This window comes from Delphinapterus leucas, chromosome 1 (assembly GCF_059928025.1).
Source record: "Delphinapterus leucas isolate spDelLeu-1000000601 "Yukka" chromosome 1, BTC_Dleu_Yukka2, whole genome shotgun sequence".
Lineage (NCBI taxonomy): Eukaryota > Metazoa > Chordata > Mammalia > Artiodactyla > Monodontidae > Delphinapterus > Delphinapterus leucas.
Genome location: NC_143129.1, coordinates 65891017 through 65917192, shown reverse-complemented (window position 1 = coordinate 65917192; position 26176 = coordinate 65891017). Strand labels below are relative to the sequence as shown.

The window sequence follows — 26176 nt, the reverse complement described above, 5'->3', positions numbered from 1 at the left end:
TATACTGTAAAATATTTATTTAATAAATAAGTTTATAATCTATACAGAATTGAATAAAAAGTACAACAAATTATTTTCACTTCTTTACAAAACTGCATACAGTACAACTTGCAAATTGGGTTCAGCATTCTACAGATAGGGCCACACACCAAGATGTAAACTTATTATTGTGTTAAATAAGTAAAGGCTCTAACTGTGTACCACAAACTTTGAATTAAATTCCAGGGAAATACTGCTTTAGTATTGATTGTACCACAGTCTTTTATTTAAAAAATTAAATAAAATTCCTCAAATACCACTTTTCTACTTGTTTCTGAGTAAACAATTCCCTATGTAGCAAAATAAAACACAACAAAGACAAAATATAAAATTAGAGGCTGCTATTTAAGATATCACTTCCTCTTCCCTTACTTAGCTAGTGGTCTTTTCCTTTCCCTTATTCAGAAAGGAAGGTGAGTGGAAACTGACTTATTCTTATCATTCATTTGCTTCTAGAATTCCTGCTTACATAAATGAATATGTCAGTTTTGGAATCTTGACACTATTATTCAGTGTTTACCTATGTCGTTCTAAAAAAGTTAACCTAGTTTTTTGTTTTTTTTTTTATGATTAGGCAACAAAATTGGCTTCAAAATAGTTACGTCTCAGGCTAGCAGCCACTTGGTAGACTAACTTCCCAATTAAATGTGCACAGAATAACATTTTTTTCAAGTAACCTGGAAACTGAGTCAATAGCAATTCTTATTTTAAGCAGATATTCAAGATGATCCACCTTTAGAAACAAAGGCAGATTTAATGTACAAAATACAGGAACTAAGTCTATCCTAGTTCCTGTCCCACCAAAATAATTAATAAGAGGCTCAGTTTGTGAAAAAGACCTTGGAATGATCCAACTCTTAACGACATCTTTATCTTGAATAAGAAGGATAAATAATATAAAAGCTATAAATGGAGATGAAGTTATTTTAAAAAAGATTTTCCATTTTATTTTGGAGATAAAAGTGCAAATACAAAATGGGTTAGTTGTATCTTTAGCCCATTTAGTAACTTTTCATCATAGAATTAATAGTCCTTCATACCGAAGAATAAAAGACAAGCAAAACTGCCTCAAGTTTTCTGATTAGGTCACTTAGATTTTTAGCAGGCCTCAAAACTTGCCTTATTATTTAACTAAATTAGCTTCTCTAGGAAGCATATGAATAATGTAAAAATGAAAAATCCACACGAATACATAATTGTCAAGATGGGAATTGAGAATATTTACACAATGAATTTTTAAAAATAAATTAGAAACGACACATATGCCTTATAAAACACCAAACCAGAGCACATATTGTCAGTGATAGGAACAACTTTCATCTGCAGAAACACAAATGCACGTGAATAACACAGAAATAAGAATTAAGTTGAACAGAGGCAGGTGCTATTAGAACATATTTCTGTTCTGACCTGTGACACCTGTGGCCCCTGTGAAGCCCTGGTCCCACCAGGCCAAGCATCTGGCTAATCTGATACAGAAGTACTTGACCTATGAAACACCAGACTCACTTGCTAGCAAGTATACATCACCATGTGCTGCTTGATGGCTCTTGATTACTTGGTTTTCAAAAGCAAGCTCACTTTCAAATCAGAAAAAAGTCATCCTTATATTGGCTGTCTTAAATAATCCATGAAGTACACTTCACTTCTGAACAGTATTCTATTACTCTAGGAGGACAAGGTATAGTCAATTGGCTGCTTTGAAGCCATGAAATGCACACTCATAAATAGGTGTCTACACTTTAAAAAATTAAATACATCCAGGCACAGCTGCTGTGCAGAGTTCTTGTGATAAGAAGCTCATTAGCAGTGTGTTATGAAGTGGTCACTTGAGAACTTGATTCTGGATCTTGGGGCTTTCTGTATTTCTTCAAAATATTGACTGCACCATTAGTCAGGAAAACCACAGCAATGAGTGCAAAATAACCAGCGTAGATGAAGAACTAAAGAGGGGGAAAGAATAATTTATAGAATTATCAATTAGAAGGTAAGCTCTTTTATTACATATATGTGAACAGACTCCATAATTAAAGGTATATTCGGTTTCTCTATAAAACTTCAAAAAACATCGTGTGCTTAAACAATGTGCCAGGCACTGAGGATACAAAGAGGCAGCACAGCCTGGTGGTACTGAAGGCTGACTCCTGGGTGCAAATCCCGACTTCCCTCTTACTAGCTGTATGACCTGGATTGAGAGACTCAGTCTCTGAGCCTCAACTTCATTTGCAAAACATTTTGTAATTCATAATATTTCCTAATTGCAGAGTTGTTGGGAAAGGATGAGATTATGTATGCAAATGTTTATTAGCACAATGCTAATGCTGTTAATACTATTGTTTTTATTTTTGTTGCTGTTATAACTGAATCCTGGTCTCTACCCTCAAGCTGATATGATTAACAGGCCAAATTCTGAATATCAAGACCTCTACTCTTGCCCAGGAGAGGGCAGTAGAAGGTCAACTATCAATATATTCCATTATAAGATTACTTTTTATAAGAATCTTCTCTAAGCCAATATTTTTTTAATTTTATTTATTTTTTGGCTGTGTTGGATCTTCGTTGCTGCACGCAGGCTTTCTCTAGTTGCAGCAAGTGGGGGCTACTTTTCATTGCGGTGTGCGGGCTTCTCATTGCGGTGGCTTCTCTTGTTGTGGAGCACGGGCTCTAGGCACATGGGCTTCAGTTAGATGTGGCACGCGGGCTCAGTAGTTGTAGCTCACGGGCTCTAGGGCACAGGCTCAGTATTTGTGGCGCATGGGCTTACCTGCTCTGCGGCATGTGGGATCTTCCTGGACCAGGAATTGAATCCGTGTCCCCTGCATTGGCAGGCGGATTCTTAACTACTGAGACACCAGGGAAGTCCCTCCGAGCCAATATTTTAATGGAACTATGTTGTTTATCAACATCATCATCATTTTTCTTCTTCAAATAACTTACTAACTACTGATAAGCTAACACTCTGAGCCAGGTCCTTTAAAATTCTGATTCATTTTCCTATAGGAAACTCGTTAATTCCATGGCAGTTACAAGTTTCAGCACAGCCCACAAAATTCTATTACTCCATGCGTTTAAACCTACCACTTCTATAGCAAGATGACAAACACCTAGTTACTCTTCTACCCTCCACCCCAAATGAAAGTACCCAGCCCTTGAGAGGTCTTCTCAAGGTTTTTATTGCAGGTAGTAACTGGGAAACACTTAAGTAATTCTTACCTAAAAGAAAGTAATAAGTTCCCATTCCTCTGCTCTATCCACCCCCTCCCCCATCCTTTTGTGAGGCAGCATGATGCAGTGGGAGATGCCTAAGCTTTGGAGTCAGATGCTGGTTTGAATCCTGGTTCTGCCATACTATTATTGACCGTGACCTTAAACAACACAACATCTCTCAGACTCATTTTCTTGATGTCTAATCCTGATAACAACGCTGCACAATTCTATATAAAGTACCCGGCACATAGAAAGCACTCAATGCACATTACCTATGTCTCTTTTAGACCTCCTCAGTAAAAACAAAGTTACTTACTGCTAACATGTTAGGTCTTTGTATTCTAAGAAAACTAATACGTAAGGAAGGAAGGAATAATGGAGATGGAATCATTTGGGCTGAGATGAGGTAGGGCAGGCACTTTTTTATTCAATTGCCCATTTTGCCGAAGTATATAACAAGCCCTACCTACAACTCACAATCATGAAGGCATATACAACTATACAATTCCTGAGTGAATAAAGTTACTCACACTGTCTCTGAGTGTTTGTGCAGGTGTTTTCTCAGTAGGTCATATGTTAAGAATCATAATGCTATTCAGCGCCAGGAAGCCATTACCTTCGTATTTGGGTGAGGGGTGTTTTAAATAAAGAAGGAGGAGACTGAGAGAGCTCTGAGGTGAAGCACAGCATCTCCAACATGAGATGTAGTATTCCAGGCACAGAATTCAAAATGGAGGGAAATAATGGATGAGGAGGCCGAAGGGCTTGGCCTGGAAGGAACCAATATTACCTCTCAGCTCCACCAGCCTGGTTAATTACACACAGAAATGTTCTAGGGCCTCATCAAAAAGATATTGTTTGAATTTGTTTCCATGAAGCATGCTCCACTTCTGTTACCCTGATCAACTCATAACATCTTCAGTACCGAAACAGAGATCTTACCTGAGGGGTAATTTCCAAGCCAAGGCCGCTGGCATCTACCACAATTAGAGTGAGCAGAGTCTGCAGTGCCAGAGCGATGAAGGTATTTACACCAAACACTAGGGCGTAGCGCTCCATGCTGAGGTTTGCAGCAATCTGAAAACTTAAAAAATAAATAAAAAGAACGCATAGACAAGAATTACTTCCAGGATAGTGTGAAGAGTAGCCTGTACTTTCTACTGTCAATTCCCTTCCCAACCAAGTGAAGAATATTTTGTTGCTAAATGATGTAAACCTCATGCAAACATCTGAAAACAGCAGGAACATTTAAACAAGGAAATAAAGAACCTTGCCTAAATGCTTCCTCAGGAGAAAAACTGGCAATGCACATATAATGCTTCCTCCCATTTGCCTCTTTTAACCAGAAAATTTAATTTGTAAAGAAACCAAAAAGCTAATCCTGTCAGCTCTTCCTAATGGTTCTTTGAATCAAAATACATACGTTGCTATAGTGATGAGTAACATGTAGATGATTCTGAAGACAACGTAGGATGCGTAGCACACCCAAATGTTACCCACGGTGTCCATGATGTACACTGCAGCAGCAATCAGGAGAGAAAACAGAGACAATGTCAATTCTCCCCAAGTGGACCAGGATAATTTTATGTAACCAACTGCAAACACAGCAACAGCACCTACAAAACAAAAAGAGAAAATTTGTCATTTTGCTACACAAATACTATTTCAATAAATTAAAAATTCATCTTAGATTATTACATTTTAAGATCTTTTAACTTTTAAACAGGGTAGCTCAAGATTATGGAGGGCCTTGAAAGACAGGCAGAGAATTTTGGACTTGATGGAATAAATAGTATGGAGCCATGGAGAGATGATGAGAGACTGAACTAGGGCAGCTGGTAATGAGAAGGAAAAGGAGGATACAGAGCCAGGGATGCTGCTAAGGAAAAACTACTGAGGCGGACACAGAGGCGAGAATCAAAAAGAACCACTGCTTGTAGCTTGGCAACACGGCAGGATGGCTCATCTCTCTTCCCAACTGAGGGGCAGTTTATCATGTGGTAAAATGATGATGGTTATGATAACGATAGCTAAAATGTATGGAGTGCTTTCTAAGTGCCAGTCACAGTTTTAAGTGTTTACAGAAATCACATAAAGTTTTCCAAAACCTTCTGAGGTGGGTCGACAAATTAGAAAGGGACAACAGAATAAAATGGCCAAAGACACAGGCTCTGAGTTCAAACCGCGACTTTACCGCTTACCGTCTATATCATCTTGGCCAAGTGATTAACCTATCTGTCCACAGCTTCCTTAACTGTAAACTGGGGATAATAATTACACCTATCTTAGGAATTCTGTGAGGACTGAGTGAACATACATAAAGTCTTTAGAGCAGCGCTTGGCACATATAAACAATATATTTGCTACTGTTGTTATAAAGTATTGTATAGGTTACTCCAAGTTTTTCAACAAGTGGCAGAAGAACCCAGTAAATCAGAGATAATAGAAACCTAGATAAGAAGACAATTTAGAGGACCATTATATTAGGTTTCCCAAAGGTTAAAAGAATTTAAGTTTGTTAGTCATAGCCCTCCACCTCATGTGCAATTCTAAATTGTCCTCCTAAATTATAAAATCAGAGCTCAAAATAAGTAATCCATTCTCTGGGGTTACTTCAAACTTGGGAGGGGAGAGAAAATCTGATTATGGTTGACTTCACTACCAGAGGAATCTCCCCCTCCCAAGCTGCCCTACCACCCTGCACTGCTTACCCAGTAAGGTTGAAACGGCCTCCACGCCACCGTTATAGATGGCAGCATGACGAGAAGGCATCACCTGCTCCCACAGGCCCTGTGCATAGTTCACGACTTGAAAATAGCCGCAGGTGGAGAGGGCCCACCACACGGACCAGCAGAGCAGAGGGCGAGAAGAGTAGCACACCAGGAAATCATTCCACAGGACCTTCAGCACAAGGAGACGGTCTGGCTTGGATTCCTACACAGAAAAAGGGAAGAAGCCAACTGTACAGAAAGCAATTGTATAGACTCAATTTTCTATTCAACAGACTTTTTTCTTGTTCCTTGTGAAAACCAATTGCTTATTTCATATACGTGTGTGTGTGTGTGTATGTATAAACTTCTTAGCAATTACATTTATCCCCACACATTCTTATATAATTTTTGCTTTGAATGCTCTATAAACATTAGTACATCCAGCAAATGATATACTGTTTACAAAATGAAAGTAGAAAGATGGTCAGAAATCGCGTACTTTAGCCAAAGGGAGATGACATTCCATATCTCCCCATACAGTGGCAAGCAACATTAAGAATAAGCAATAATTTGGGCTTCCCTGGTGGCGCAGTGGTTAAGAATCCACGTGCCAATGCAGGGGACACGGGTTCAAGCCCTGTTCCGGGAAGATCCCACATGCTGCAGAGCAACTAAGCCTGTGCGCCACAACTACTGAGCCTGCACTCTAGAGCCCGTGAGCCACAACTAGTGAAGCCCACGCGCCTAGAGCCCGTGCTCCGCAACAAGAGAAGCCACCGCAATGAGAAGCCCGCGCACCACAACGAAGTGTAGCTCCCGCTCACCGCAACTAGAGAAAGCCCACAAGCCCAACGCAACCAAAAAAAAAAAAAAACGCAATAATTAGCAACCCTAGTAAATCACTGTTCAGGTAGAATCCATGAATGAGAACCTATCAGATTCACTGAAAGATAACGGTTAAGACAGAAATCTTAGAAAGAAATAAATCAAAATATTAGCAGCAGTTCTCTCTGACTGATGGGGTAATCAGTGATTTTAATTTTCTTCCTTACACTTTTTCTGTTACCCAGTATTTATGGAAATATTACTATTACAATGAAGTAATAAAGCTACTATGCATGCAACTGAGTGAATCAAAACATTACTATGTACCATCATCCCTGGACTATGCCAAGAAGTCAATATGAGATTCCGGACATCCTGTGAAATAGCTATCAAAGGTTGCCATAATTCCGGAGCCTCGCTCAGAACATAGGAACTTTTACTTTTGCAACTAACATGGGAAGGCAAAATGAGAGAATCCAAAGGGACCAAGAGGAAGCTAACTGTGAATTAGCATATAAGAGCCAGGATGTGTGACAGGAGCCATGTTACACATTATTAACACCAATGGCAGCAGCATGATTCAACCCGCTTGCTGGCTGGAAGCCATATCTTGCACATGAGAACCTACAGATGTAAAATGACTACTCCCACCTGCTGTCAGCCCTTTCTCCTTTATTTTTAAAAACTGAGGTATAATTGACCTTTAACTTTATACTAGTTTTAGGTATATAACAATGATTTTATATTTGTATACAATGTGAAATGATCACCACAATAAGCCTAGTCAATATCTGTCACCATACAGTTATAATATTTTTTCCTGTGATGAGAAGTTTTAAGATCTACTCTCTTAGCAACTTTCAAATATGCAATATGGTATCACTAATTATAGTCACCATGCTGTACATTACATCCCCAAGACTTATTTACAACTGGGAGTTTTACCTTTTGACTCCCCTTTACCCATTTTGCTACCCCCTACCCCCTTCCTCTGGCAACTACCAGTCTGTTCTCTGTATCTATGAGCTTGGGGTTTCTGTTTTGTTTTTAGTTTCCACATATAAATGAGATCATGCAATATTTGTCTTTCTCTGACTGACTTACTTCACTTAGTATAATGCCCTCTAAGTCCATCCACATTGTTGCAAATGGCAAGACTTCATTCGCTTTTTAATGGCTGAATAAATAGTGTTCCAGTGTGTATATAAATGTGTCCTTATACCACATTTTCTTTATTCATTCATCCACTGATGGACCCTTAGGTTGTTTCCATATCTTGGCTATTGTAAATAATGCTGCAGTGAATTGGTGGGTGCCTGTATCTTTTTGAGTTAGTGTTTCCATTTTCTTTGGATATATACCTAGAAGTAGAATTCTTGAATCATGTGGTAGTCTGATTTTTTTTAATTAATTTATTTATTTATTTTTGGCTGCGTCGGGTCTTCGTTGCTGCATGAGGGCTTTCCCTAGTTGCGGCGAGTGGGGACTACTCTTCGTTGTGGTGCACAGGCTTCTCATTGTGGTGGCTTCTCTTGTTGCGGAGCATGGGCTCTAGGTGCACAGGCTTCGTTAGTTGTGGCATGTGGGCTCAGTAGTTGTGGCGCACGGGCTTAGTTGCTCCGTGGCATGAGGGATCTTCCTGGACGAGGGATCAAACCCATGTTCCCTGTGCTGGCAGGCCGATTCTTAACCACTGCGCCACCAGGGAAGTCCCTGATTTTTAATTTTTTGAGGAACCTCCACACCGTTTTCCAGTGACTGCAACAATTTACATTCCCACCAATAGTGCACGAGGGGTTCACTTTTCTCCACACCCTCACCAACACTTATTTCTTATCTTTTTGATAAGTCATTCTAACAGGTGTGAGGTGACATCTCATTCTGGTTTTGAGTTGCATTCCCCTGATGATTAGTGACATTGAGCATCTTTACATGTACCTGTTGGCCATCTGAATGTCTTCTTGGGAAAAATGTCTATTCAGATCTTCTGCTCATTTTTAAATTGGATTCTTTGTTTGCTATTGAGTTGTATGAGTTCATTTTATAATTTGGATATTAACCCCTTATCAGATATATGATTTGCAGATATTTTCTCCCATTCAGTAGGTTGCCTTTTCATTTTGTTGATGTTTTTCTTTGTTGTATAGAAGCTTTTTAGTTTGACGTTGTCCCATTTATTTTTGCTCTTGGTGTCAAATTAAAAAACACATTGCCAAGACAGATGTCAAGGAGCTTACCACGTACGTTTTCTTCTAAGGCGTTTTATGATTTCAGGTCTTACATTCAAGTCTTTAATCCATTTTACGTTAATTTCTGTGCAGTCCCTTCTTTAAATAGTTAGGTGTTTATAATACCAATAGCCCCTTCTTTAAATAGTTAGGCGTTTATAATACCAAATTAAATGCTGCTCTTAGCTCAGTTATATGCAGAGGGAGATTTGTCTATTATCAAGCCAATAGCTAGGATGGAAACTTGAGAATAAATTTGCTTCTTTTATTGTGCTGTTGAAGGACACAATCCTAATTCTTGCTATAAACAATGAACATTTTTTTCATGATGAAAGGAAGACTATCATTATTTTCTCAGATATTGATATTTCATTACCCAAAACATAGTAAAAACATATACAATGAGCCTTAACTAATGGGGACAAATATAGTACATCTGGTTTCAAGGAAAAGGAACCAAAATATGTATCATGGAAGAACTGGTGTTTGAGACAGGCTTTGGGAGATAGATAAGATTAGAATAGAGAAACAATTAAGAACAACATTCAAAGCAAAGGAAACAAGAACAATAGCACAGAAGAAGGCGCTTTCAAGGTGTACTTAAGAATCTGCAATGATAAAGTTCTCTTCCAACATAAAAGGCTTCTGGGACACTCTGTCCTGCTCTGGCCTGCTGTGCACTTATCTTGTTCCAAGAATACTCATTCTTGCCTTTGCCTGGTATCTCGTAGAGCCCTAGTTCATAAACTCTCGTTCAGGGGCACTGGAAACCTTTTAAGAGTTGGCACAGAGACCTGCCTTTGGCTACTCTTTTTCAGGGGAGATAACACCTATCTGAGCTTCAAGGGCATTAAGCTGCCAAAGGTAGGGGGTACAGCCATATACGGCTACACACTCTCTCCCTCCATCCCAACTCAGACATATCTGTTGGCAGGGGCCCAACTGGAGATATCCAGAGGGAAAGGCTGTGACCACAAATGAGAAAAAAATGGGGAGGGTCAAAAGACAGACTTTGTCCTTCACACAAGTCTGATTCTGGCTTTTAGTGCTCAGGGCCAGCCTGGTGAGAAAGGCAGAATACTGCCCAACACAAACCTCCCCCCAGTCACTTTCACCATTATGGTTTCAATTCTTTGGATTCTGAAGGTATTCTGACATGAAAAGAAAGATCGGTCTTGAATTAACACTGAGTAAAAAACCATAAAGTTATAAACCTACATGTAGGTTATAATTTCATTTACTATAAAATCTGTACAAACAGTGATATTTAGAAAGGGCACTAAAATATTAACAGTGGTAATCTTTGCACCCAGCAGTTCAGATTATTTTGACTTCTTTTTATGTAGTTTTCTGTATTGTTTACTTAAAAAATTAAGTATGAATCTTTTAAATAAAATCAGTAGAGCTCCAGTTCCCTCACCTGTAAAATGGAGACAGTGATACCTGTATCATAGAGTTTTAATAATAGTAGTTTTAATAAGAATGAGATAATGAATATAAGATTTTTGGCACAGTGTCTGGTACCCAGGTCAAAATAAATGGGAGCTGAGATGATGAATCAGCAGCATACTTGTCTACACTCAGATGAGAAAAATTTCTGAATCTTAGGCTTTTTACAGTAAAATGGAAATTAATGCTTACTTCAACGGGTTATTGCAAGAACTAGATAAGCATTATTCAGTATGTAGCAAGTGCTCAATAAATGTTGGTTTCCCTTATATTCTATTTACCATGACTCATTAACATAATCAACAAATAGGTCCTGAGTGCTGTTATTCAACTTTGGACTTCCGGGCCCCATCTGCCTGTTAGCGTTCACTTCTTAGAGTTTCAAGTGCATGCTGTTTGTCCTCTATCTTGCTCCATGCGGCTCTCAAGCCCTCGTAATATGACCACAGTTCTCGTGCCACATGTAAACATTCTAACATTTTGCAGATACTGAATTAAAAATCTATTATTTACACTGACTCCACCATTTTCATTTTCCTGGTGTGTTCATTAGAAAATTCAAAATTACATATGTGCCTGGCATTATGTATTTTTTGGTGAGCAGTGATCCAGAGGATGGAAATGTATGCCTCCTTCGACTCCTTAAACTTAACCCCACTCTGGGGCAATGTCCCAGCCAGGCAGAAACTGCAGGTGGAGCCGAAGACCTTGAAGAGTTTGGCTATACTTCCAGCTTAGCCCAAAGCCCAAGGATGATTCTGGACTTTCATTCTGACTCGTGCATTTCAGATCTTTCTGGGTTTGGACCTGGTATATATGTCCCTCCCAGCCCGCCGTGCCTGCCCCTTCAGTTGTCACCCCAGCAGGATCTGGTTGGCTTGGGCACGTCTGGGTTTTTTTTTTTTTTTGCACTTCTGTTCTTAGCGGCTCTCTCCTCCAATGTTGCCAGGCGGGAGGGCAGGCGGACGCACAGGCGTTGATGCCAAATCTGCCACCTCGGGCGGCGGCGGCTGAGCCAGGTACCCTGCTCTCCAGCTTTCCCGCTCTGGTGGCCGGGGACCCATCCTGTACAGTTAGAGCCGGCCGGGGGAGAAGGGGCAGCTGCCCTGCCAAGAAGCTCATCACCCTCAAGGCAAACACCTCCAACCCTCAGACCCCCGGGAGATTCAGAAGCGCTAGACGGTCCAGGGGCGCGCATCCTCACCTGTGCGCCCCAGGGCCTGACGTATACGCTACGCATGCGCCATCCCTCCCTAAACTTTTGCGCCCCGCCTACGCACGCCCATTGTTAGCTCACAGGTTGCAGAGTATAAAAAGGCAACAGGCCAAAGAGAGCGCACTCCGCTTTTGGCCGAGTTGGCAGCTGAAGGAGAGTGCTCGGAGCCCAGCTCTCTATCCAAGGACCAACCTCACCCAAGTTCTCTAGGGGCAGTTACTTAGGTAGGCCCTGCCCCTCACCCCCGCCCCAGGCACTGGGGGACCAGCACCTGCCAGGAGGGCTCGGCTGCCCCCAGCCCGCTCCCCGCGCCCACCGACTTCCCGTGGCCGGCCCGGGTAACCCAGCTGTCTATGGCCAGCTATCCACTCGCAGGCCAGCCCACAAGTGTCCAGTGACTCTGCATCTGCGCTTTGCCACAGAGTCTCTGAGACCCCATTCTACCATCCCGCAGACCCTGCGCTCCTTTCTGGGGGTCCTTATCTCCATCTGCAGTCGAGGCCATCGGAAGAAGGAGGTGATGGGTGCTCGCACCTCCACGACATCCCGCAGCTCAGTGTCCGCAGTGGACACAGTCACTGTCAGTGTGGCGCAGGGGCAGCCAGTGCCACCCACGACACCCAGCTGTGTCCCGAACTACAGCACAGATAGGACGGTGTTGAGGGCCCTGGGAGAGAGTGGGCAAGGGATGGCCAAGGAGGAGGAAGTCCCCACAGTCACAGGGAGGAACGAAGACCAGAGAAGCAGCCCCGATGACACCGGGGGCGCACGATCTGCATTTAGGCCCCTGGGGGGCTCTTTCTTCGTGCCCAGGCCTGGACCTCTGCAGAGAGACCTCCATGCCAAGAGGGCAGAAGACAGAGCCAACAGGAAACCGCAGACCTCTTGTATGAGCTCCTGCCCCCAAAGAAACGCCATCACGAGCTCATATAGCTCCACCCGAGGTTTCCCGCCAGTGAAGAGAAGGAGGGGTCCAGCCATACCGCAAGGGCTGCCCCAGAAGTCTGCAAAGAAAGGGAGCAAGGAGGGCCCTCCGTCGCCCTCTGCAGCTCCGGTGGTTTCCCAGAGGAAAAGCCAGCCTGACAAAGATGCAGAGGCAACAAGAGGGCAGAAACGGACCTGGAGGAACGGCTCCCGCACATCTGACAGTCCCAGGCCCCGAAAACGCAGGATTCTTCTGCTGCTGCCCAGGCGAGGGGAGCCTCTGAGGCTCCAGACCTCTTGTATGAGCTCCTGCCCCCAAAGAAACGCCATCACTAGCTCATATAGCTCCACCCGAGGTTTCCCCCAAGTGAAGAGAAGGAGGGGTCCCGCCATACCACAAGGGCTGCCCCAGAAGTCCGCAAAGAAAGGGAGCGAAGAGGGCCCTCCGTCGCCCTCTGCAGCTCCGGTGGTTTCCCAGAGGAAAAGCCAGCCTGACAAAGATGCAGAGGCAACAAGAGGGCAGAAACGGACCTGGAGGAACGGCTCCCGCACATCTGACAGTCCCAGGCCCCGAAAACGCAGGATTCCTCTTCTGCCGCACAGGCGAGGGGAGCCTCTGAGGCTGCCCCCAGCCCCTGAGCTGGGTTTCCGGGTCACCGACGAAGACCTAGACTCAGAGAAGGAAGCAGCGTTCCGGCGCATCAACAGTGCGCTGCGGGGTGAGACCTAGGCCATCGGAGGCCTGGGCGCCATGCAGCCTTCCTATCCCTTCCCGCTGCCTGCCACAGGGGCTGCTTCTCCGCAGAAAATGTTTCATAGTTATTTCTATTTTAATATGATCATGGTACATTAAAATATATTAGTGCTTGCCTGTGAATACTAAGGTCGCTTGACTTGTAATTTTCTATATTGTTCTATATTTTTGTAACTAAAGGCATTACTTGGGTGAATTAAAAGAATATCTTGAAGCGATTTTGGCTTTTGATCTGCCACTAATTCCTATTTAACCTTAATTCAGGGGTCGGATTCTTTGACCCAAGGAAACAGAATAGTATAAAAAGAAAGAATGTGAGTGTCAGATTGTGGCAGTGATTAAGTATAGCAAGAGACGCCTTTGCAAAAGTTACTGTTGGTCCCAGAAGACTCTCACTTAGCTGTGTGACCCTGGGCAAGTCACTTCACCTAAATCTCTGAATTATAGGGCTGTGCTGATGATTTAAAAGTGACTGGGCACGGTGGACGCTCGGAAATCCTGGGTTCTCAATAAAGCCACTGCCCTGCTCCTTGGTCCTTTGGAATTACTATATTAGTAAAATTTATACTTGACAGTAATTTTAGCTTAAAGTTTATTTTGTCTATTTCATCTCAGCCTTTTGGCTAAGATCAGGTGTAGTATCTGATCTTGTCAATTTAAATAGCAAGAGAAAAGAAAGGAAAATAACGGGCATGCCCCCACACTCTTCAGACAATAGGAGCCTCTTAACCTGTTCCTTTGTCCAGAGACACAGGCCATTTCTCAGTGAAGGCCTCTGCCATCACTGAGGTTGCAGGGGAGATGTGGTAACTGGGGAGAAAAAGACCAATGGGGATGACCCCCTCACTCCTCAACATGCAAGCCCCCCACTTTCTCACTTGTCTGGCTAGAAATAAAAGGTTGATCCCATGGTTTTAACTTTCAGCTGCTGCTGGACTTTGCATGCCTTGCATAAGCTGGGAGACAGAGGCAGGAAAAAAAAACCCACCATAATCACCCTGTTACGGCCATGAAATTAACTGCCCTGCCCTTATGAAATTAACACTGGAGTAAGAGAGACAGATGATAAACACACACATAAAAGAGAGCTTATAGTAGGAATAATACTATGAAGAAAGTAAAAAGGGTAATGGGCTAGCAAGTGACTTTGGAATGGAGCAATGATTGCTAAGAGTGTTAAACGGCTTTCTGAAAAGCTGATGTCCGAGCTGTGACCTGAGTGACATAAAGGAACCAGCCATGAAGATCAGAATGAAGGGCAGTCCTGACTGACACAATCTCCTGATTTGAAGTTCTGAGGTGGGAACAAGCTTGATGTGTTTCAGCCCAATTAAGAGATAAGGGCAGAGAGGTTGGCAAGCAGCCAAATTGTATGGGGTTTTATAGGCCATGATCAGAATTTTGCATTTTCTTCTACATACAATAGGAAAATGTAGGGGCAGGGGATAATTAGGGTTTAATGCCTAGACTATGAAGATTTAAGTCAAGGGCTGATGATTTCAATTAAATTACTTCTATGTATCCCTACATATGTGGAGGACTGGAGAGGAAAGGAGAAGTTGTTCATGGTATGCCTGGGAAACAAAAGAAAAAAGAGTACCTTCACATCAGTCAGCTCACAAAACTCAGGATTCTAGAGTCAAGTAAATCTTAGTGATCATCTGATTTAACACTCTACATTTAGGGGTAGCCTAACTCAGTTAAAGAAAAAGAATTTGTGGGACTTCCCTGGTGGTCCAGCAGTTAAGACTCCGCATTTCCACTGCAGCGGGCACAGGTTCCATCCCTGGTCGGGGGAACTAAGATACCGCATGCCACGCGGTGTGACCAAAAAGTAAAAAAGAAAAAAGAAGAGAAAAAAAAGAAAAAGAACTTGTGATGGAATTAGTACCAGACTCTCATAACTCTTCATAAGGCCCAGAATACCTTCAACAAATTCAAAGGGAAGATGAGAAATTATTTACAGCCTCACAAATAAAGATCTACAGTGAAGGTACAAAGCTGTTCTTGATTATTCATATCTAATGATAAAGATAATAATAGAAATTACCGTGTATTGATTACCTACTTATGTATACTAATTTGAAAGCTCTACATGGCTTTATTTAATACTTGAAATAGCCCTATGAGGTAGGTATATGAATGAGGGAACTAAAAGTCACAAAGAATTAAGAAACTGGCCCAAGGTCACCCTGCTGGTAAGTACTAGTACTGGGGACTGCCTCCCTTCTTCAAAATCCGCTATACTCTGCTTCTATAAATGATACTGAGTACAAGATAAAAACAGTTATTTTGCTGCTGTCTGTGTTTTATGGAACTCAAACACACACACACACACACACAAAGAATGCTTCCTAATAGTAAAAGGTGTCAGTCTACAAATAAAAGTATAGTTATATTAACAGATATTTATTAAGCATTAATCTCATGTCAAGCCCTGTGCTAAAGAGTTGGTTTAATTTACATCATTTCTAATGGATAAGCAACTTAAAAAAAATCATGTCCAACTATATGCCAAGCACAAAATGAGTCCAGTTGCCTGTTTGGGAAAGAAAATCACTGGCTTTGGCAGCTCCTCCTCCTGCAATGTCAGCACCCTCTGCCCCAAAGCAGTAGGACTCATTCTGAAAATCAACTTACAAGTACTCTAAGACAACTTGTGGACTGGGCTATCACTTTGACTTCTACCTCATTTTCCCTCTTTTTAAGTCAAGATAAAAGCACACACTGACCTAAAACTCTTCTTTACTGTAATTACCACGATTATCATTTATGGTTCATTGATGGGCTTTGTCAACTTAAGATGGCACTGTGATCTCCAATATCCACATTCTAATTTTCCTTCAAGCTCGTCAAAGAAAAGCAAGCAGTATTTTAGGGCTGTACAGCTGCCAAGCAGCACTGCTTGCCTGTCATGGTGTCGGTAGCTGAGCCAAGGAGATCGTGAAACTGACTTGAATCCTAATTTTACCTCACCATGGCCAACATGATGGTTCTGACCATGTGGTTAACCCACTGAAAGACTTCACGGAGCAAGATACAGATTGAAGTGGATTTCATATCTGCTCTAAAATTATGTTTAGGAGTACATGTGTGTAATTTTGCACGACTCACTAATGTTGGATCTGAATCCTTATCTCTAAAATGAAAGGGTGATGTGATCTAAAGTCCCTTTAACATGCTCTGATTGTTATATGATTTGTGGTTAGAATCACTTCTAACTCTAAAAGTTTATAATTCTTCACCATATCAAGTACTGACATTTTGCATATCTATAAATAACAAATATCAAGGTGGTCTAGGACAGAGTTTCTTAAATTTTAGATTTCAACTCATTAGTTGGTAATAAAATCAGTTTAGTGGGCAGTGATCACATTATAAAAAAGTAAACGAAATGTGTCAGAATAAACCATTGTGTTGTAAAACTTTTGTTTCATGGATGACTTTGAGGGGTTCAAGACTTCAGTGGAGGAAATAATTGTAGATGTGGTGGAAATAGCAAAAAAAACTAGAATTAGAAGTGAAACCTGAAGTTGTGACTGAACTGCCACAATTTTATGATAAAACTTGAATGGATAAGCAGCTGCTTCCAATGGATGAGCAAAGAAAGTGGTTTCTTGAGATGGAATCTACTCCTGGTAAAGGTGCCGTGAAGACTGTTGAAATGACAACCAAGAATTTAGCGCATTACATAAACTTAGCTCATAAAGCAGGGTTTAAGAGGACTGACTCCAATTTTCAAAGAAATTCTACTATGGGTAAAATGCTATCAAACAGCATTGATGCTGCAGAGAAATCATTCCTGAAGGAAGAGTCAATCGATGCGGCAAACTTCACTGCTGTCTTATTTTAAGACATTGCCACAGCACCCCAACCTTCAGCAACCACCACCCTGATCAGTCAGCAGCCAACAAGATCGTGGCAAGACCCTCCACCAGCAAAAAGATTACGACTCGCTGAAGGCCCAGATGACGGTTGGCATTTTTTGGCAATTATGTATTTTTAAATTTAGGTATGTATATTATTTTATACATAATGCTATTGCACACATAATAGACTACAGTATAGTACAAACATAACTTTTATATGCACTGTGAAACAAAAAAAATTGTGTGACTTGCTTTATTATAATATTTGCTTTACCTCAGCGGTCTGGAACTAAACCCACAATATCCTTGAGGTATGCCGTATCACACATAGTTTTCAGCACAGATGAGGAAGATAACTTCCTATCCTTACATACTGTGGACTTCAGTTCAGAAACTGGAAGTAGATATTCATCATTTATTGGAATCATTTCACCTATTCATTTAGAAAATTTTTTCTAGAGCTTCCTTTACATACCAAGTTCTGAGGATAGAAAGATGAAGAAGAGACAGACATTGCTGTGGCTTCTAAGACATCTCCAAGTGTGAGCAATATAATGTTGTGCCAGCAGCTCAATACCAAAAAAACAAACAACCCCATCCAGAAATGGGCAGAAGACCTAGATAGACATTTCTCCAAAGAAGACATACAGACTGCCAACAAACACATGAAAGAATGCTCAACATCACTAATCATTAGAGAAATGCAAATCAAAACTACAATGAGATATCACCTCACACCAGTCAGAATGGCCATCATCAAAAAATCTACAAACAATAAATCCTGGAGAGGGTGTGGAGAAAAGGGAACACTCTTGCACTGCTGGTGGGAATGTGAATTGGTACAGCCACCATGGAGAACAGTATGGAGGTTCCTTAAAAAACTACAAATAGAACTCATATGACCCAGCAATCCCACTACTGGGCATATACCCTGAGGAAACCAAAGTTCAAAAAGAGTCATGTACCAAAATGTTCATTGCAGCTCTATTTACAATAGCCAGGAGATGGAAGCAACCTAAGTGTCCATCATCGGATGAATGGATAAAGAAGATGTGGCACATATATACAATGCAATATTACTCAGCCATAAAAAGAAATGAAATGGAGTTATTTGTAATGAGGTGGATAGACCCAGAGTCTGTCATACAGAGTGAAGTAAGTCAGAAAGAGAAAGACACATAAATGGAATTTAAGAAAAAAAAAATGTCATGAAGAACCTAGGGGTAAGACAGGAATAAAGACACAGACCTACTGGAGAATGGACTTGAGGATATGGGGAGGGGGAAGGGTAAGCTGTGACAAAGTGAGAGAGTGGCATAGACATATATACACTACCAAACGTAAAATAGATAGCTAGTGGGAAACAGCCACATAGCACAGGGAGATCAGGTCGGTGCTTTGCGACCACCTAGAGGGGTGGGATAGGGAGTGTGGGAGGGAGGGAGGCTCAAGAGGGAAGAGATATGGGAACATATGTATAACTGATTCACTTTGTTATAAAGCAGAAACTAACACACCATTGTAAAGCAATTATACTCCAATAAAGATGTAAAAAAAAAAATCTAAAATAAAGTTTAAGTAAAAAAAAATAATAATAATAATGTTGTGCCAGTCCCGGAGGTCATTTACTCCAGAGGAAAATACATTTGTCATCCCTAATATAAATCAACGTTATATTGAATGAATGAATTAATGAACCAATGAAGCAACTCAAGATAAAACCAGAATCCAAATGAATTGAGGGACTTTCCTGTCTGCTTTTTCACCACTGGTCTAGCCCCAGAGTAGCAACCACCAGGCATTTAAGGTTGTGCTTACCTGTCCCTCCATGGGAGGCTCCTCTGTATTTAGAGGGATTTTTGATTCAACATCTTCCCACTGCGGAAGGTGGTTAGAAGCTGAGGTATCAGTAGCAATGCCACCATTGTGTACCTTGACGCCATTTGCTCCTTGGCAGGAGGGAGGAACGTGGTGAAAGAAAAGACTCTTCTGTGGCATAGGGAGAAACCAGGCTACAGCGAAAGCCACAGAAACACAGGTAAGAGAGATGACATTCAGGCTGAATAGGGACCAGCCTGCCACTGAGACGAGGATCTGCCCTAGGACAGAGCCCACTGTGAAGCCCACCAAGGTGGCACTTCGACAGTAACTCGTGACTTTCTGGTACATGCTCAGGTCTACCACACTGTAGATGTAGGAGTAATAGGCAATTTCAGTGGCTGTGGCGATGCCATAGAAGAATTCCAAGAACTGAATGGCCAGCAGTCCCTGGGCATAGAGCAGCATGAACCACGTAACAATAAGGCTGAGTCCCTGCAGCAGAACAACAGGTTTATAACGGAGGAAGTCTGTGGCAAGGAACACAGGAAACAACAGCACCAGGTAAGAGTAAGTCCATACTGGATATATTTCATTGAAGACCTGGTAGAAAAAAGATAAAATCCCGTTAGTGATCTCAAAGGACCTGGAACATTCGTAACAATTTATTCTTATGAAAGAATCTAGCAGTACCTCAGAGATCTCATTTTTATCAACCAAAGAAATCTTGACAACAATTCTGATAATTGTTTGGAACATACTTCTCCGTTTCCACGCCACCGTCTTTTTCCTAATAAAATCTTCCCTATTCATCAAAGCCTAGCTCAACACCTTCCTCATCCCGGAAGACTTTCCTGCAGCTGATAGTGTTTGTATCCCAACACCCAAAAAGCTCTCCTGATACTGCTTTGTATGTGTCAGTCTCCTCAGTCACCTCACGGCACTGCTGCTTAACCATGGCTACACATCTCCCAAGGAGCTTTAGAAAATGTGGATGCCTTGCCGCAGGCATTTTTTAGAAACCTCCCAGGAGATTTTATTATGAGCCAGAGTTTAGAACCATTGCTTTATAGGGTGGACTTGACTTTCATTTGCACAACCTAACAGCTCGCACACTGTTTGGAAGATACTTGGCTCAGCAAATGCTTTGGAACCAAATAAATGTTTTGGAATCACTGTCAGTTCTTACTTCTAGAACAGAACAGGGAGCCATGATCCTACTGTTTGATTAGGTTTCTCTGATTTTAAGTTTCATTTCTTTGGGGTAACATGAATAGATAAAGAAGGTAAGTCTGTCCTACAGTCTTAACAGAGTTAACTATCTGTGGATGGTAGCAGTATAAGCAACTCTGTTGTCCTTCTTTTTGTACGTCTATACTATGAAAAAAAATGGAAGGTTTTTTTTTTTCATTAATTTTTCATTGGAAGATAGTAGAAATAATATTTAAACCACAAAGACCCCAGCTGGAATTTTCTGTTCCATCATTTGCCGTATGATTTTAAGCAAGTTTTTTTTTTAGTTCCTTTTAGCCTTAATCTCCATTATCAGTAAAAGAGAAGTAAAACCTATGCCACAGGGTGGTTTCTTGCAAGGACTAAATGAGAGAGTACATGTAAATCACTTACTCTTTTTTCATACGTTTAAAGACTTAAGGACTGAAGCTGAAACACAGACCACTTGGGACAATACAAATTAAATTAACTGAACTGTCGTCCCCATTCTTCGAATAACAATCATTGTAGGAGACTTTTCCCTCTTTTTACACCTACCCCATAGCCTAGTAAGTTCCTGGGGCTTTAAGTAAGTCAGTTTTATAAGTGATCATTTCAAAGTTTGGATCAGTGGCCTCAGTTTTTAAGGGCGTTCTGAAAGGTAGTCTTACTAACAATCTAAATACTTTGTGATGGAGCAATCTAATCCTTGGGTTTGACTTACTTTTTAACTCTCATGTATACCCCAGTTCACCCAACTAATTGTTTTAAGGTTTTAGAGGAACAATAAAGTAAAAATTTTATTTTTAGTAAATTATTATAAAATATTTGCCAATGCAGAGAACAACTATAAAAGGAAAACATAATCTGAAATACATTCCAGACTTGATTTCTGACTGGCTGAATATCAAAAGTGATTTGTCTAATAGCCTTGCCTTCATGAATTCCGGTCTAATTTGTGTTTGCAAATCATCTAGCAACCTCCATTTACCAGGAAACTTTCTTGTGCCTGAATGTGTGCGTGAAAGAATAATCGAGAACTGTAGAAATGATTCTTACTCACAAGTGTGTAAGTTTTATCAAATGAGGAACAAAGTGCACTCGGCTGACTTAACACAGGGTCAGAGGCTTCTCAGTAGAAAACCAAAGGGGATAAGGGCAACCTTGAGATGAAAGCCGTGAGGAGTGAAGGCTTCCCTACAGACTTTTCACAGGTGTGCTCCATTAGCAACTTCCCACTCCTTTTTTGCCTATAGTTTTATTCATTCTCCTACAGTTTTCTTAAGTGTGAAACTGCCTCCTCTGTTTGACTCTGCATATTTCTTCACCTTCACATTTTCCCCAACATAATACTACAAAGCTATTAGCCACCACACTTTCCCTTTAAAAATACCTTCCTTCCATACCCAGTCTTCTTTGTTCTCCACCACACCGCTTGGGACTTTCACTGATTCTTCACTCCAGTAATACTGTCTGCACTTAGACATGTTATATACCCTTCAATACTAGTTGTCCCCAAATGATTAACTGTGAAGTTTTCGTTATATAAACCTCATCCTTTCAATTATCAATTTAAAGTGTTTACGCTTATGAGTCTAATTCCACTCCTAATACAAAACCCACAGTTTACATAATGAAGATAAGGAAAAGCAATGCCAAGTAGAAACTAAAATAAAGGCAAGCAGGGGAAAAAGACCAGATATGTTCTCTTTAACTTATTCTCAATGAGAAATCTGAATTTACTCCTAGGAGAGACATCAACCCAAGAGGACCGTCCCTCCCACAGCATTATCAGCATTATAATAGCACATCTCTACTGACACCACACACTATGCTAATCACCTCACCTATATGACCTCATTTAATCCAAACAACGCTAAGCGGTAGATGCTTTTATCATCTCTATCTTACAACCAAGGAAACTAGGCCTTATGTGAATTGCCCGAAGTTATCCCAGCTAGTCACCGGCAGAGGGAGTATCTGCACCTAGATATTCTGAATCCACCACCCTAAAATGCCCCATTTCTTCAATCAGAAAACTATTGTTGATCATCTACTATGTTCCAGGCTTACTTCTAATGCCATTAAGCAGCTTTTTCAACCTGCGTAGGGGTGCTTTTATGGGGCTTTCATGAAGAAAGAAGACCAGACAATATGCAGAGCTTAGCCACTGTGTCTCCAAAAGTCTCCAGAAGACCCCTTCTCTCTCAATGCCTCCAAGGAGAAGCTGTCACACCAGGAAATGCTTCTTTGATAGATACTCTGAATCCTGAAGGGAATCTTCCTACATGCAAAAATGTACAGGTTACAGACTCTTACTGGCCACACCTGGACGATACCTTCTTATCTCAGGTAAAAATCTGCCGTGTGAGCAAAGGGAACTGATTTTATTCTAAGGTGCCTTTCACAGTTCTCTGGATCAGAGCTTGTTTGTGCTTTCTTCTGAGACACAAGAAGTCAAGGGAAAACAGCTGTTCAGTTTTAAGCTCTAATTCAGATTTACACTTTATTTTAGAATCACAGTTCAATTAGACAACTAGTTAGTAAGCACTTATTTGCACAACACTGTTTTCAAACTGTATGGAGATTACGAAAACAAAAAAAGAATAAAATGAAGCCTCAGTTCTCCAGGAGTTCTGAACCTAGTGAAGAGCACATACACGTAAATTATTGACAAGGGAGTTAGGAAATATGGGGGGTTGCTCCTTTGAGATGGACCTTGAAGGATGAGAAAGTTAGATCCACTGGATTTATGACTATAAGATTAACGTGGATGGAGCTTGGGCATGTAGAAGGCAAGGGGAAGAAGGATGTAGTGGGAGATAAGGGTGTTAAGGAGATAAGAGCCAAATTCTGTAAGGCTCTCAATATTAGGCAGAATAGTTTTAAATTTAATGTCTTAAAAGTATCAAAGAAAGGTAGTGAATGTCAAATCCCACGCTGAAAAAGATGAAAGGATAAAAAATTTTTGGTGATAAAGAGCTCTATTTTATTAAAAGTTTGGCTTTCAACTACTGAAAGACAAATTTTAACCTGTTTAAAATTTATAAAGTGATACAGAAAAAAAAATCCTTTGAGAGTGGAAAAAGGAAATTCTGACCTTCTTTTCCTCCTTTTGTCTTTGGCCTTGGTTAACAACAGCTCTATCTAAGATGACTGCTCTTGGACCTTCTAAAGTCTCCTGAGGGAAATACAAAATTCAACACAAATAGACTGACCATGATTTGGCATTTGCTTTGCCTAAAAATCATGTAATATTAAATAAATAAATAACTGTACCTTGGTGAAAACAAGCAGTCAGAAAGGAGAACAAGTTGTCCTATTTATTTCAGTTATTAGAGATTTTTAAAAACCTAGGGTTCCAGAGAGGGTGGACAGAGCCATACTGTGCACGACCATCAGAATCAGCCATGATTCTGAGGTCCTCAGACACAAACAACATACCTTTCCAGACTTCTGGATTTTTTCTTCAAACCCTGCCCTCTTCCTCATCTAATTTGCAGTAACAGAAGTGTGCTATGTTTTTGTTACACATTCAGCAAATGTTTCCTGGGCCTGGCACCTCTGCTTTATTGCTATACACCTCGAACATATTTCACTCACCTAGGTAGCTTCCTGATAAGACGGGACACATGATGGCACATCACACAGCAATTCTGCCCAGGGCACTTGTACAAAACAGTTCGGCTTTCAAATACCAACAATGGGAGCATGTTTCTCTCCCCGTGTGCTTCTCTTTCAGGCAAGGTGCACAAACTGCAGATCACGTGGCAGTTCACATGAAATTTTAATTGTTAGCAGCTCACAGACAGTATCATTTCTGCTTCAGTGGCTACAATTCAGATTTGGTGTTTGCTGTGGGTCTCCAGAATCATTCTCTCTTGTATTTACTGAAGTAATTTTCTTCTTGGAGAATCATTCTGTTCACAAGAGTTGGCCCTTTCCACTTTATTATTGTTTTTAACCAATACTATAATTCAAATAGGTAATGAGTAACTCTTACAGTTCCTTGTGGAGTGGTCCATAAGACTGAGAAGTAGATCTGAAGTTGGGTAAAAGTCAGTGCCACTTGCTAGAGGTGAGATAATGTGGGAAACTCAAATGAAATCCTCAACCAAGAGTTCAATCCCTTTCAAGTGCCCTTGAAAATGGAGGAGCAATGCACCAACAAACTGGATTATGAGTAATTACATCCTGCTCTGACCTGTTATGCAGGGATACTCAAAACAGGTGACTACTAATCACAGGGGAGAGAGTAAGGTTTAAATGGGAGGAGTACTTCACAGCAGCTGGGGCAGGAAGGCAGGGTGGGAGGAGAAGTAGACATAAGAAATAAGAAACAGCTAACAACTGCCCACTCAGCTTTCACCCTTTTGTTCCAGAAAGCAATACCAGACCTCAGCTTTCTTGCTTTGTAGTGTTCAAGGAAGAGGATGCTGAATCTGCTTTATTTGGGTTTTGTGGTAGCAGCTTGAGTTTAAGTCCTTTTTCAGTTAATATAATGTCTTTCTTTTTCAAAAAACTGGTGTTGAGATTGACCATACACTTTAAAGAGTTAAACACATTTTTAAAGTACACAATGCACTTCAAGTACTTTACTTATAAATCCTCCTGGGGAAGTCAGTCAGCAAAAAGTTCTTGATCATGGACTATGTACTCTTAATTAATCTCAACATCGCAGCAGAACAGAAAGGAGCAAAACTAACATCCGTGAAGCAACAATTCACAACGCAAGAAAAACTATAATTAAATGCCAACTATGTGATACCATCTAAATACCTGCTTTTATCCCGGGAGGTGGGGTTGGGGGAGTGTGTGGGAAGCGTATTCCTGGACACAGTCTCGCCCAACCAAAAATCAAGACAAGATGATGGGTTCTTGTCTTGTACAGTCCTTATTTGAGCACTTCCATCTCTCAAGGGTAAACAATGCAAAGTAGGGGAAGGAAGAGGGTGCAGCAGGTAGAGGGAAGATACTTTCAGAAAGCAGGAGTTACTCAGCATCTGGTTCCTTACTTTCCGGCAGCAAATATTTATTTAAACTTTTACCATGTCCAAAGTACAACCTGCTGTTTTCCCTTTTATTCTCCAAATATTCTCCTCCCCCCCCCGCCCCCGTCCCCGCCCCCAAGCAGGAACTGCTGGATCAGTCGGAGCAGAGTGGGGCTAAGTTCCATTACAGCATCATCAGCACAGCGCCTGAAGCACACGTGAACTGGGGCTCCCGAACCGCGTTTCGAGCCCTTCACCTAAGACACGGCCTATCAATCCAACGCAGGAGAGAAAAACAGCGTGAATTAAGACAGCGCCCAGCACGGAGCCGCCTTCCAACTGAGAAAAGTCAGCAATCTCTGCTCAGAATGGCTCCCGCGTTTCGAGCTCCTTTCTCACTCCTCCTTTCCTCAGCTACAGCCCCTCCGCCCGCTCTCACCTTTTCCCGCACATCTCGGCGCCCGCGCCCCGCGCCGGCCGAGCCACCTCCCGCCCGCCCCCCGCGCCTACCTCCCTCTTCGTCAGGTTCTTGTCGGGCCCCAGCAGGTACGGGGTCAAGAAGGGCTCGGACGGCCTGAGGCTGGCGAAGAAGCCGTAGGCGCAGAGCAGCGCGGTGGGCACGAACCAGCACTCGCGCGGGACCCGAGCCGTGCGCAGGAGCATGGTGGCCGCCGCCGCCGCCGCCCGCCGTGTCACCGGGCCAGGCACATCCATCTGGGGCGCGAGGGGCGGGGACCCGGCCCGGCCCTTTCCTTCTCCTTTTCCTCCTCGGTCAACCGGAGTGAGGTTGAATCGCTGCCCCAGCGCAGGCACCTGCAATTGCGAGTGGCGCCTCCTCCCGGTAGGGCCAAGCAGTTCTGAGACAGCCGCCTCTGATCGCAATGACTCCCAGCCTTTCCTGATTGCGAGAACCTCACGAGTCGCCACCCGCCC

At 41.9% G+C, this 26176-nt stretch overlaps 2 protein-coding genes and 1 pseudogene across 5 annotated transcripts; 2 read left to right on the top strand and 1 right to left on the bottom strand.

The window, feature by feature from the left end:
* On the bottom strand, positions 1-26176 carry SLC19A2 (solute carrier family 19 member 2). 4 transcript variants are annotated; one of them, XM_022560051.3, is made up of 6 exons: positions 25754-26175; positions 19041-19643; positions 5958-6180; positions 4670-4862; positions 4189-4330; positions 1-1982 (listed from the first exon to the last, which is right to left on the bottom strand). In XM_022560051.3, the coding sequence occupies exons 1-6, from the start codon at positions 25955-25957 to the stop codon at positions 1854-1856; spliced, it is 1494 nt and encodes a 497-aa protein (XP_022415759.1). In that variant the 5' UTR covers positions 25958-26175; the 3' UTR covers positions 1-1853. The 4 variants fall into 4 exon arrangements, with proteins under 4 accessions (XP_022415759.1, XP_022415760.1, XP_089767484.1 ...); XM_022560052.2 differs by lacking the exon at positions 25754-26175 and adding an exon at positions 22326-25732; XM_089911358.1 differs by lacking the exon at positions 19041-19643 and having other exon boundaries at positions 25754-26176.
* LOC115802494 (nuclear envelope pore membrane protein POM 121-like) lies at positions 11439-13550 on the top strand. The gene is made up of 2 exons (XM_089899539.1): positions 11439-11531; positions 11929-13550. The coding sequence occupies exons 1-2, from the start codon at positions 11439-11441 to the stop codon at positions 13327-13329; spliced, it is 1494 nt and encodes a 497-aa protein (XP_089755665.1). The 3' UTR covers positions 13330-13550.
* On the top strand, positions 13957-14062 carry LOC149750523 (U2 spliceosomal RNA; annotated as a pseudogene).

What these genes read in the sequence shown, in the direction of transcription:
- LOC115802494 (XM_089899539.1), top strand. Translation starts at nt 11,439, where the DNA reads ATGCCAAATCTGCCACCTCGGGCGGCGGCGGCTGAGCCAGGTACCCTG. An exon ending in CCGGGGACCCATCCTGTACA is followed by an intron (nt 11,532 to 11,928) that starts GTTAGAGCCGGC and finishes CCCCCGCCCCAG; the next exon opens with GCACTGGGGGACCAGCACCT.
- SLC19A2 (XM_089911352.1), bottom strand. Translation starts at nt 19,853, where the DNA reads ATGAATAGGGAAGATTTTATTAGGAAAAAGACGGTGGCGTGGAAACGG. An exon ending in GGCCGTTTCAACCTTACTGG is followed by an intron (nt 4,863 to 5,957) that starts GTAAGCAGTGCA and finishes TTTGTTTTGTAG; the next exon opens with GTGCTGTTGCTGTGTTTGCA. An exon ending in GCTTGGAAATTACCCCTCAG is followed by an intron (nt 1,983 to 4,188) that starts GTAAGATCTCTG and finishes CCCCCTCTTTAG; the next exon opens with TTCTTCATCTACGCTGGTTA.